The sequence below is a fragment of the Eptatretus burgeri genome, chromosome 12 (assembly GCF_056783735.1).
Source record: "Eptatretus burgeri isolate ZD-2024b chromosome 12, Ebu_testis_v1, whole genome shotgun sequence".
Lineage (NCBI taxonomy): Eukaryota > Metazoa > Chordata > Myxini > Myxiniformes > Myxinidae > Eptatretus > Eptatretus burgeri.
Genome location: NC_140972.1, coordinates 40,686,277 through 40,697,131, shown reverse-complemented (window position 1 = coordinate 40,697,131; position 10,855 = coordinate 40,686,277). Strand labels below are relative to the sequence as shown.

The 10,855-nt window shown below is 49.6% G+C and overlaps 1 protein-coding gene across 1 annotated transcript in view; it reads left to right on the top strand.

Moving 5' to 3' along the window:
• SMU1 (SMU1 DNA replication regulator and spliceosomal factor) overlaps positions 1-9,161 on the top strand; it is a 57,418-nt gene extending 48,257 nt beyond the window's left edge. Inside the window, exon 12 of the mRNA XM_085850272.1 lies at positions 8,641-9,161. Within this exon, the coding sequence (XP_085706398.1) occupies positions 8,641-8,739 (99 nt within the window). The 3' untranslated portion in view covers positions 8,740-9,161. The remainder of the gene's footprint in view (positions 1-8,640) is intronic.
• The last annotated feature ends 1,694 nt before the right edge of the window (positions 9,162-10,855 follow it).

The following is a 10,855-nucleotide window of genomic DNA, read 5'->3' as shown; positions in this document are numbered from 1 at the left end:
CTCTCCGACTCTGGACTCTTCTTTGGACTCTCCCGTTGGACTCTTCTTTGGACTCTCCCGTTGGACTCTTCTTTGGACTCTCCTCTCGACTCTCCCCTTCGCGACTCTCTTCAGCTTCTCCAGCGACTGCAGGCTTCGGGCTCCAGACTTCCACACACCTCTGACTGACGAACACGGTCCTTTTATCCCCCCGTAGCTTCGCCTTTGACCCCCTCCCTTTGACCTTTCACCTCGCTCCCCATTGGCCCGAGAAAAAGTGGGCGTGAAGGCTTTTTGATCCACAAATTTGCATATATCGATCGTCCTGGAGGCGGGGCCAAATTCGCCCCTCGCTCACCGATTGGACGGCAAAAAGTGGGCGTGTGTCGTTTTTGATCCGTTTTTGAAGCATAAAATCCGTGATTTTGTACACGCTGTTCGACGTGCGCCCTGCACGAGTCCAACACCGGTACCCACAGCGGGGCAAGAACGGTGGCGATGCTACGGTTGCGAGGTGTGACGTGAAGGTCGTGGCGGTTGTGGTGAAGCGGCGTTGTGGTTGGTGGTTGATGTTGTGGTTGTGGTGGTAATCATGGCGGTTGGTCCAAAATAAAGATAGTAAAAGAAAAACGGCTATCCTGAAGAGTCGCAGCTCGCATAAATGACATGTATTCCCACTAGACAACGGGTTTGGACCTAACTACACATGTACTTACCGAGATACCTCACCTAAGGGACCTGAATGGTGGTTTGCGAATTTGGTAACCACAACACTACCCCCTCCCCTTTTTACAGACTCGTCCCGAGTCGTCAAATTTTCGTGTGCCATCATGTGTAGTTTTCCCCTAGTACATTTTACCTACGGATCCCTGAGTGCGACATTCATGGTATTCGTGTCCCCAAAATAAATAACCTGAGGGCTGCGTAACTATCTAAACAAACTCACTCACACGGACGACTTAAATAAAATTGCCGGCGCTAAGACATACATGCCGGGGGCGCACTCATATTTACAGTACATCTTACCTTAACTTACAAATTTTACACTAAACCATGGCCCAGGATCATTGAACTCTGCAAAAGAAAAGCAGTTAACAGGGAGCCAGGCTGCCCACATGCAGTCTCTGGCTCAAAACAATGCAGGTGACAGGGAACGTGGCTGGCTGCTCACACGCAGTCCAAGGCCTTCCCTTTTGAACTGAACTCAGTGAACCACAACGGTGCTTGGGCTGCACAAACGCAGTCTCCGTGCCAGCTCAAGTGGCACACGCAATGAGCACAACGAATGGATGCATGAACGGTTTGAACTGAATGCAGTGAACCACAACGGTGCATGGGCTGCACAAACGCAGTCTCCGTGCCAGCTCAAGCGGCACACGCAATGAGCACAACGAATGGATGCATGAATGGATGGACGCAAACACGGTGCACGGGCCGCCACTGCAGGCCCGTGTTGTAGCTGCCAACAGGGCAGTTCTCGCAGCTTGCGAACTGTTGCTTTTACGATCCTGGCGCACATGGCAATGAACAGGGGGGGGGGCAAAGCAAAAATTGAACGGGGCTGGTGAACGTGGGCAGTGGGCATGGCATGGCAAAGGTAGCAGGCAAACACAGCCCGCAGAAGAAGGCCGCTGCAGGCAAACACAGCCGGCAGATGAACTGGCCGGCACAGGCCTTGAAGAAAAACAGCCAGCAGATGAACTGGCCGGCACAGGCCTTGAAGCAACACACGGCCAGCTGATGGCACAGGCCTTGCAGCAAAACAACAGCTGCCGATGAAGTTGGCCGGCCTCCGCCTTGAAGCAAAACACGGCCAGCCGATGAAGTTGGCCAGCCTTTGCCGTTCAGTGGAGGTTGGTGGAGGGAGTGCGGTGGTGCTGGCCACTTGGAAGGCGGGCTCGGACCTACCTACCTGTCTCCCTCCCAACCTATCGCCTTTGCCTGTCACTGTACATACCCACTCCCTTAATTTGTCAAACCCCAATTTAGCCCCAACTTATTTTTTTTTATTATTTTTTTTTCTTTTACTTCCCCACTATAAATCGTCCCCTAACCCCCTTTATCGTCCTTGTTCGGCTAACCTATCCTGTCACCGAGCCTACTCCCAACCCCTACGTTCCCTTCCCGGAGGGGAATAAGGGAGAGCTAACGTCCTGTGTCGAGGCCCAACGAAGCCTCAGAATGGCCTCCCCAGAGTTCAGCGATCTAACCCAAAGTGGGTCCAGCGGCCCACAACGACAGCGAGGGGATGGATGGTGCGGAGGGGTACATCTCCTAATCTACCCTAACCATTTAACTGTTAGACTACCCCGGGGCTTTCAACAAGCGCCTCTCGCTTAAACTATTGGTTCTAACAACCCAGATTCCCGTCGCCTGTGTTGGTGTCCTCACAATTTCGGGCCTCGCCCCCCAATTTTCTTCCCGTGCCCTCACACGGTCTCCTGGCTGGGACACGTGGCTCCTTCTGGCAGGCACGACTCTGCCGAATCTCCCGCTATGGCACCCCCGGGCACTACACTGCCTCCGAGCCTACCAGCTCCCTAACACCGGGGAGTGCCCCCCATGGCACCTCCCCTGAAACGCACACGTGGCAGGCCGGCCTCCCGGGCCCCTTTCCGAGGGTCACCCGTGCCCACAACACTGCCCACGCGGCTAATGGCGCCCCGGGCCCCCGCACCAAGCAGGCGCACCCGTGCCCACTACTCTATCCCGGCCCCCCATGGGCCCATGGCCTACCGCGGCCGACTAGCCTGGTGCCCGGGGTACCCACTCAGCGATACTCACCTTTCGCAGCCACGCTCCCAAGCCCGTCAACAGGGCTCCTGCACCCCTCCAAATGGGTCTCGAGCCTACTTTCCCACCAACAGCAAAACGACCTCCATTTTTCAATTTGACTAACCCAGCTAACTCACTTTACTCTGACCCCGGGGTCCCTTGGGCGGGAGTCACTCCTCCCCCCAATCACTCATCGCACCATGCATTCCCCATTCGCTCCACTCACACAGACCCGCTGGCCTCACTCACTCACCAAGCACATGCTTCCAATTCACTCACCAACAACTCTTCAACACACACACCACTGAACTCTGCCATCCTCCTAACTACATCCCCTAACGAACTCGTGCTCCCACGTCGTCCCTTAAACTACAGCACGTTCCTTTTAACCTACGTAGCTAAGCTACGTCCCCTCTACACATTCACAAGTCTGTCCATGTTCTCAAATGTCCCAAATAACTTTTATTTCCCAACCTAAATCTCATCTAAATCCCTCTAACTAATCCATTCCACGGACTCCATGAGGACTTACCCCTGCCCCATGAAGTCGGTCTAACTAAGCTAACCCTTCCCCCTAACTAGTTTCCATCCTGTGCCCAGGTCAAGGGGGTCTCCCACCCCTTGCCCAGGAATCCTGTGCACCCGAAAGTGAGGCTTGTTTTTTTTTTTTTTTTTTTCATGCGCAGCACCTGCGCGGCAACTCAGAGCTCGCGCACTTTGCACCTGCCCGTGACGTCATGCAGCTTCACGTGTTCCTCGTCCCTCCTTGGACGGTACCATCCGGCCGGGATACCCCTCCTGCCGGATTCCAACCACACGTGCAGCCATGACGTCACCGTGCGCATAAAAAAAAACACAAGCCCCACGTCTCGAGGGGTTCCCCACGCGAACACATGTGCTTTGCCCGTTGGAGCTTAACACACACGATCGCGTGGAGAACCCGTCCGGTCCAAATCCATTTACCTGCCTAAACTTTGTCCGTCCGCGGGATCGGCAAATCCACCGCGTGCGTTTCCGGACCGGGACTTCACTCTCGCAAGCGAGCACGTGGCGGTCTCGTGCGTTGCACAGCATGAACCGCGTGCTCACTGCTGGGTGAACCCGGCACGGTCCCCGAAACAACTACAGCCGCTACCCGGCTTTCTTTCTTTACATGTCGCCGTCGTCGCCTCCATTCCACACACGCATACCTGCGTGTTACGACGCACACAGTCCACTCCATCACATTCACACCGGGAGATGCGGCTGCGTGCTCCCGCATGCCAACCGACATCTCCCTCACATACCGCTCTCTCACACACACGGTCTCCCTTGCACACAGCGACCTTGCACACGGCCGTTCACTCACGCGTGCCTCACTACTCACACAAACCATACTACTCACACACGCGGGGGCACTCAACCGCTGTGCCTCATCCACACACCGTGCCTCACTCATACACACGGCGACACTCACACACGCGGTCCCTTCCACACACGGTGCCTCACCCACACACGCGGGGGCACTAACCCGCGGTTCCTCACTCACACTCCGTGCCTCATCCACACACGGCGTGCTGGGAAGCACGTACTCCGGCACCATCGCCACCACACCACTCACACACGGGGTCGCTTCCACACACGGGGACGCACTCACACCTTGCACCACACACACAGGGACAACCACACTGGGGATTTGTGTCCCCACAAGGGTCTCCGGGGCCTCTACACCCCCCAAGCTCTCCGTGCACCTGTCCACAGCACTCCTCCCCTCAACCTCGCAAAGCACGACCGAACTCACCTGGTCGTGACTCGCCTCGAGGGGGCATACTCCCTCCCCTCGTTCCTGGAGGAGGCCATCCAGGTGCTCGCACTGGGTCTCCACCCAGTCCGCCAGCTCACCCCCATTGTCCTCCACTACCTCCGTGTGTGTGTGTGCGTCACTTACCCCGTCTTCATCGTGCTGTCTCTCCTCTATTTTTTCTGTCTCCCGTGTCTCTATACATTTTCTCTCCTGGTTCCTTTTTTCTGTCTCTTCCTGGTTCCTTTTCCTTTCCCATCTGAGTCGTTCTTTCTCTCTGAGCCCCATTAGCTGTTCGTTCTCCCTCCGTTTTAGTTGTTCAATTTCACACTCATAGAGTTGTTGTTTTCTTTCCCACTGTTCCTCCTGCTCTTTGTTTTCCAATCTCATCGTTTCTTTCAATTGGCTCATTTCCTTCCTGTGTTTCATTCGCTGTTCTCTCACGACTCTTCCTCGTTTCCTCTCCTGTCCTTCCTTCTCCAGTTTCATGGTTTGCTTCATTTGGTTAATCTCCTTTTTGTGTTTCATTTGCTGCTGTCTCATTACTCTTCCTCGTTTCCTCTCCTGTCCTTCCTTCTCCAGTTTCATGGTTTTCTTCATTTGGTTAATCTCCTGTTTGTGTTTCATTCGCTGTTCTTTGTCTATCTCGTACTCCAGCCTCAGCTTTTCTTCCAATTGGTCAACCTCAGATTCATGTTCTTTTTGTTTTCTATTCCATTGTTCCTCTCGTTCTTCCCTCTCCAATCTCGTTGTGTCCTTCAATCTCCTGATTTCTCCTTCCTGCTTCATTCCTTGCTCCTTTACTTTCTCCTCGTATTCAAACCTATTTTTTTCCTTTTGTCGTTCAGTTTCAAATTCATACTCTTTCAGTTTTCTATTCCACTGTCTTTCTTGTTCCTCCTTCTGCAATCTCGTCATTTCTTTCAACTGACTGATTTCTTTCTCCTGTCTCATTCGTTCTTCCTTCATTACTCTTTCTTGTTCCTCATTCTTTAGTCTGGCCTTCGCTTCCAGCTGTTCGATCTGTACAGTGTGGTTTCTTAAAGTTTCATTTTCCGTTCTCTTCCTTTCCTCTTTTAACACTCTCAGTTCGTTTTGTAGTTCCCTCTCTTTGTTTTGGTGTTTCTGTAACTCAGAAACTTTCTTTTCCAATTCCTTTCTCATCTCCGCACACTCAGACTTTGCTTTGGCTTCTAACTGTTCTTCCGGCTTGCGCTTGTGGTTTTCTACCCGTCTTCCCAGTTCCTCTGTCTCCGTTTTTCCCTCCAGTCCCAGCTTATCAACTCTCTTCGTCATGTCTTGAAGTCTTTTCTCACACTCCACCGTTTCGACCTTCAATCCCTCCTCTGTCTCCTCCTGGCTTTCTTTTAATTGGTTTTTCGCTTCGAGTGCGTTTCCATCCATTTTTTTTATTTTCCATTTGTTGCGTATTTCTCTTCATTTCGTTGTTCCCTTCTTTCATTCCATCAATTATGCTCTGCACGAGTTCCATAACGTGCTGTATTGTCACCTGCCCTGGCCACTCCCACTGACTACATTTAGCGGTGGGGTTATAATAAAAAAACCGACCAGATGAACGGCATCGATGCCTTTCCCAACCTTCTGGTACGGGTTTCTCTTGCACGGTGATCTCGTCCTGAGCCATGGATTCTACATTACTATTACACATACCTAATCCACCCGGCACCCGCTCGCCTTGAGACGCCATCTTGCTTCTCGTGAAGGGTTAATTTGCTCGCTCGTAATTTGGAGGGAATCGGGGGTCGCTTCTCTCACCCCTGGACCGATTCCCGTGAATTTAGCCGGAGACAGGAGAGCCCGTTTTCCTGTTCTCCGATACCAGTGCCGCGAGGAGGGCGATGAGTTTATATCGCACGACCTGACACCAGTGTTGCGGATTTCGCGCCCGCCGGCGTGCTGACGGCCACGTAACTCGAATCGCGGCACGTCGCCCACCGGACGGACAATCCAGTCGTGACCCTCTCGGACTAACGCCGGGAACCAGTCATGGGTGGACCTTTCGGTCTCACCGCGATCGAGCCAATCAGCCCCCGCGTGGGATAGGGTTGCTCGCCAAATTCGACCTACCTAAGTACCCACGCGGAGGGTAGACCGGGCGATCGCACCTCGCCGCAGGTCGACTTCGGACACGGGCCACTTAAGCGACCCGTTCCGTACTATCAGAATAACCGAGCGGTGTTATCGTCGACCTCGACGGTTCGATTAATTATCGGGCGTATTCAGCCCACTACCAACCCTTTACGTGAAGCAAGATGAGGATTCAATGGGAGAAAAAGACGAAGCGAAGCGGGAAAACAGTTCAATAATAAAGCACATTTATTCGCGGCACACGGGAAGCACACATATTCAATTCCACCAAAAGCACACAAAAAAAAGAAAACACAATTCCATTTACACAAAAAGCAAATGTAAAAGCGAAGACAATGCAGAGCTAATACCGACTACCGAGCACACGGCAACACTTATACAATTCTACTTCACAGACGGCGCCGACAACACATACCCAAAACCAAGGAAAGAATACCCTCAAGGATGAGGCGGGCCTGAGGCCGAGACCGGGTCGCGCCTACCCGTCTGGTGATGAGACGCGGAGCGGCGATGGCGCCTCACTCCGCGGGCCTCGCGGACAGTGCCTGGCAGGGGGTGGGAAAGGGGCCCCCTTGGTCGCACTATCTCAGCGCGGGGGGAAACAGGAGGGGGTTGCTGATGCTCGGGGTATAGAGGATCTTTATTATCCCTGGTGTGCGTCTCCACCTCGGCCAGGTCGCGCTGCCGGCCTCCCTCGGGCGTGCAGCTCCCGGCACCGACGCGAGCACCCCCTCGTCTGCCTTCGCCGCTGCCGCCTCTCCGCCTCTGGACTCTCCGACTCTGGACTCTTCTTTGGACTCTTCTTTGGACTCTCCTCTCGACTCTCCCCTTCGCGACTCTCTTCAGCTTCTCCAGCTACTGCAGGCTTCGGGCTCCAGACTTCCACACACCTCTGACTGACGAACACGGTCCTTTTATCCCCCCCCCGTAGCTTCGCCTTTGACCCCCTCCCTTTGACCTTTCACCTCGCTCCCCATTGGCCCGAGAAAAAGTGGGCGTGAAGGCTTTTTGATCCACAAATTTGCATATATCGATTGTCCTGGAGGCGGGGCCAAATTCGCCCCTCGCTCACCGATTGGACGGCAAAAAGTGGGCGCGTGTCGTTTTTGATCCGTTTTTGAAGCACAAAATCCGTGATTTTGTACACGCTGTTCGACGTGCGCCCTGCACGAGTCCAACACCGGTACCCACAGCGGGGCAAGAACGGTGGCGATGCTACGGTTGCGAGGTGTGACGTGAAGGTCGTGGCGGTTGTGGTGAAGCGGCGTTGTGGTTGGTGGTTGATGTTGTGGTTGTGGTGGTAATCATGGCGGTTGGTCCAAAATAAAGATAGTAAAAGAAAAACGGCTATCCTGAAGAGTCGCAGCTCGCATAAATGACATGTATTCCCACTAGACAACGGGTTTGGACCTAACTACACATGTACTTACCGAGATACCTCACCTAAGGGACCTGAATGGTGGTTTGCGAATTTGGTAACCACAACAATATATATATATTATATTTATATTATATTTATATTATATATATATATATATATTTTTTTTTTTTATCATGGTCGAAGAGGGTCTCTGGAGGGAGTTTACAGGGGGGAGGGTTGCCCACCAAGAGGTATTTGCTTTCTTCTCAGAAACTACACAATTATGATGAAACGAATACAACCTTCATCACCCATGATGTACCAAAGTTTGTTCATGCTCTTTAACAAATCAGTCTCAGGGCATCTCCGGGATGCTTCCCAATAGGCATTTGCTCTAATATTGGTTCATTTTGCTGATTTTGTTCCATGTTGACTTGCTCTGCTATCATTCTACCAGCTGAGCACCCTGGGACATTGCCCATACTTTTTGTTGGAAGGGGTGGGTTCCTCAGGAAGTATGCATCCATGCAAGTCTGTTGGCTTTTGATTTTTGTTTTCAATTCTTTTTCTTAACCCTGCAGGCTCTGATGCATTTGTGGAATCTTAAGTTGATGCTTCTTGCAAATTTTCTTTTTAGGTCCATGAAAAAGATGTCATTGGAATCACCCACCATCCCCATCAGAATCTCATTGGTACTTACAGTGAAGATGGACTCCTCAAGCTCTGGAAACCATGAAGCTACATTGTTTAATGCTGTTGTAATACTTACTGATATCAAATTGTGCTTCAAGCATCTGAGGTGACCACCAAGTTGGGTTGTGCTATCATCTCAAAGCAATGCTGACTACCATTTGCTTCCTTTTGGTTTTCCTCCATTAAAATTCCTTTATTCTGATATTGTAATGTTTTAAAAACATTTTTGTATAACTAGCAAGTTGCCTGTGTATGCACAGGATTCAAACCGGAGTTGGGATGGAGGAAGTAAAGTCAAAGTCAAAGGGTCTTGTAATTGAGTTGGCAAGTTGGGAGAAACATTTCACCTTTATTACCACATCTGATGCAATTTAAATGCTCTAATGATGGTGAGGTATGTAACTTTTTGATGTCTAGGATTTGTAATAAATTGTATTGGTGTCAAAGCCAATGTCCAATTGCAAATTCAGTTTACAATGATGTTCATTTACAAGGCAAGAAAACAATTCATCAGCCTGTCAGTTTATATCTGCAACTATTTCCAGTTCATCTTCAGATACTTTTCTCCCCAATCCAAGTCTCTCTTAATTCATAAATACCTCAAAAAGCTTGCTTCTTTCTTTCAAACATGTGCTGCCATTTCTCCATGTCACTATTACTCAAAGGATATTTGTTTGAGGCACAAACTCAGATTTGGGTTTTCTTTGACCAATGCAGTATTTGGTCTTCAATTTCATTTTTTGGTTTTTGTAATTTGATGCAACATTAATGGTAAGCAAGGAATCGATGGAGTTAGTGAAATGTTTTGGGAACCCAATGATGTTGGCCAGTAATAGTTAACTCAAGGTGGATGGAGGTTGTCTTTCATCCCATTGGCTGAGCAGGATATCTCAAGGTTATGAACAGATTCAAACAATTCAGACAAAGACTTGGATCCTAAAATTTGATTTACAATTAAGATAGGGCCAAAAGCTATACTGTATAGCATATTTCAGAATGTTGGATGCATTGACAATTTGGTGGACGAGTTGAGACAAGAACAAGCTGATTAGCTTTTGGATGAAGATCTGGATGGGATACAAAATGGACTTCATTGTGGCAGAGGTCAGTGGTTTGTAATAACTTCCTTAACTTTTTTTTTTTCCAATTATGGTACATGTTTTGTTAAACATTTGTTGGTTCTGCCCTTTGGAACATGAAAAGCAGTTGGGTGATCTTGGATTTAGGAGTCCATTTTGATATGGAAAATGGTTATTACAATTCATTCAGCAAGCAAGTTTGAAATGGGAATGGTGGTTTTTATTCCCACATCTTCTCTACATATTCCTCTATCCAAAATATTGCTGACCAAGCTTCCTGTTACCCAAGGCTAGCACAACAGCTAACTTCAAGGAATAAATGCCCAAAGCTGGTGTCTTGAGGAATTTTCCTTGGTGCTTTAACACCTGGATAACCTTTTCCATGATAGTATCCAAACCCAATGACAAAATAACACCACTGATGAAAGATTAATTTCATGCCAGTCTGATTCAGAATTTTTCAATCCTGATAAATCATTTACTGTTACTCATTAAAGGATTGACAAACAAACCCCTGTTGTGCTGAACCCCATGCCCAATCATTTTTCTTGGGCCAACTATATGGCAAAGCTGTCTGACAGAATCAACTCAACTAATTAAGCACCCTCACCCATTCTAAATCTGGACTAAGACCTTTGTGCTTCAAGCAATGTAATTTTCCTTTCATCAACATCTCCAAGCTGCTGCAAATGGCTCAATTACCTTTCTCTTGCCCTCTGGTCACTCCCAGTGCATGCATTCTTCAAGTAGATCCAGAATGTACTTTAAACTCATCCACTATTGTGTATTTCCTTCTTGTGAGTGCCTAACACATGGAGCAGTACCTTCTCATCCATACCTAAAATCAATCCACTCCCAAACTAGCAATGGTTTCCACCCCTGCTATTCACTTCTGGCCAACTGTGGTCCATCAGTGTTACCTTTTTATCCCTTCACCCCACATCCACTAAAGAAAACAAAGACCTTCCACTTTCATTTAATTTCCAAACCGTTTTCAGAACTTTTTTTCAACTCCAGCAAGCATTTAATGTCAACAAATAGTGGCTAATGCGCACGATTAATGCAAAATCCACAAGCAGG